The 1,616-nt window shown below is 39.5% G+C and overlaps 1 protein-coding gene across 1 annotated transcript; it reads left to right on the forward strand.

The window, feature by feature from the left end:
• Nucleotides 1–427: 427 nt before the first annotated feature.
• On the forward strand, nucleotides 428–1,351 carry LOC100728568 (olfactory receptor 7E178-like). The gene has a single exon (XM_003461712.4). The coding sequence runs from the start codon at nucleotides 428–430 to the stop codon at nucleotides 1,349–1,351; it is 924 nt and encodes a 307-aa protein (XP_003461760.4).
• The last annotated feature ends 265 nt before the right edge of the window (nucleotides 1,352–1,616 follow it).

Raw genomic sequence — 1,616 nt, forward strand, 5'->3', positions numbered from 1 at the left:
TGAAGACACGGGGCATTGTGTTTTCTGAGATTAAAGTAACATACAGTTGAATGCATTTTATTTTATTTCAATAGAATCATTTTTTAAAGAAGAATGGGTTATGATGAGTTAACATTCTTTCAATCCTTTTTCAATAAATTACTGGTCTCATAGATTTCTGAAGCCTACTGCTCTTGGTCTCCTAACATTGTGCTGTAGAGCATCTATAAAGTAGGTATGTATGGAAGACAGTGGAAAACCAGCCACCCAGTAATGAAAGATGTTATGACAGTCAAGGTTGTCACAATATAAGCAATTGCTGAAGATTTCAGCCTTTTATATTCATAATTTCATGGGGGATATTTGTATACATAACATATGCAGAATTTTGTGTGATTTCACTTTTCTAATGAATTTTCTTTCTGAATAGCATTAAAGCATTATCAGAATGCACAATCTAACACATGTCTCAGAATTCCATCTCATGGGCTTCTCAGATGACCCACATCTGCAGTTGGTACTCTTTGGCCTGTTTCTGTCCATGTACTTGGTCACAATGCTCGGGAACCTGCTCCTCATCCTGGCCGTCAGCTCTGACCCCCACCTCCACACCCCCATGTACTTCTTCCTCTCCAGTCTGTCGTTAGTTGACATCTGCTTCACCTCAACCTCAGTCCCTAAGATGCTTGTGGACATCCTAACTCACAGCAGAGTCATCTCCTACAAGGGCTGTCTTACCCAGATGTCTCTGTTTATGCTGTTTGGCTGCATGGATGACATGCTCCTGACTGTGATGGCCTATGACCGCTTTGTGGCCATCTGCCACCCCCTGCATTATGCCATCACTGTGAGCGCACACCGCTGTGCCTTATTACTTTTGTTGTCTGTCTTTCTTAGCCTGGTGGATTCTCAAATGCATAATTCAACTGTTTTACTGTCTACCTGCTTCAAGCATATGGAAATTGCTAATTTCTTCTGTGCCCCTTCTCAACTGTTCAACCTTTCATGTTCTGATCCTTTAAAGAACACAGTGGTCACATATATTGCTGGTGTCATCTTTGGATTTTTTCCCATCTTGGGGATCTTTTTCTCTTACTATAAAATTGTTTCCTCTGTTCTAAAAATACCATCATCTGAGGGGAGGTGCAAAGCATTTTCTACCTGCAGTTCTCATCTCTCAGCTGTTTGCTTATTTTATGGAACGAGCATTGGGACGTACCTTGGTTCAGATGTTTCCTATTCTCCCAGGAAGGGCATGGTTGCCTCACTGATGTACACTGTGCTTATTCCTATGCTGAATCCCTTCATCTACAGCCTGAGGAACAGGGACATCAGTAGCACCCTGAAGAGGATTCTCAGATGGAAAGTATAATCCCAAGACATTTGTGATCCATTTGGAATGTAGGTTTGAAATTTTTTGTGAAATTATACACCATAACTCGTATTTAAATAGATTAATTTTTCTTGGTTATTTTATTCCAGAACTTTGAGTCTTTTATGTTTCATATTAGAAGAACAGCTAGTTGGGGAAGATGGAATTCATATGAATGCAAAGTTTCATTTTGGAAGTTGAAAAATTTTAGAGATGGATAAAGAGTATTTTTTGTGCAAACATGACACCAATCCATGTTTGAAAA

Source organism: Cavia porcellus, unplaced genomic scaffold (assembly GCF_034190915.1).
Source record: "Cavia porcellus strain 051 isolate PalLab524CR breed Dunkin Hartley unplaced genomic scaffold, mCavPor4.1 scaffold_17, whole genome shotgun sequence".
NCBI classification, from domain to species: Eukaryota; Metazoa; Chordata; class Mammalia; order Rodentia; family Caviidae; genus Cavia; species Cavia porcellus.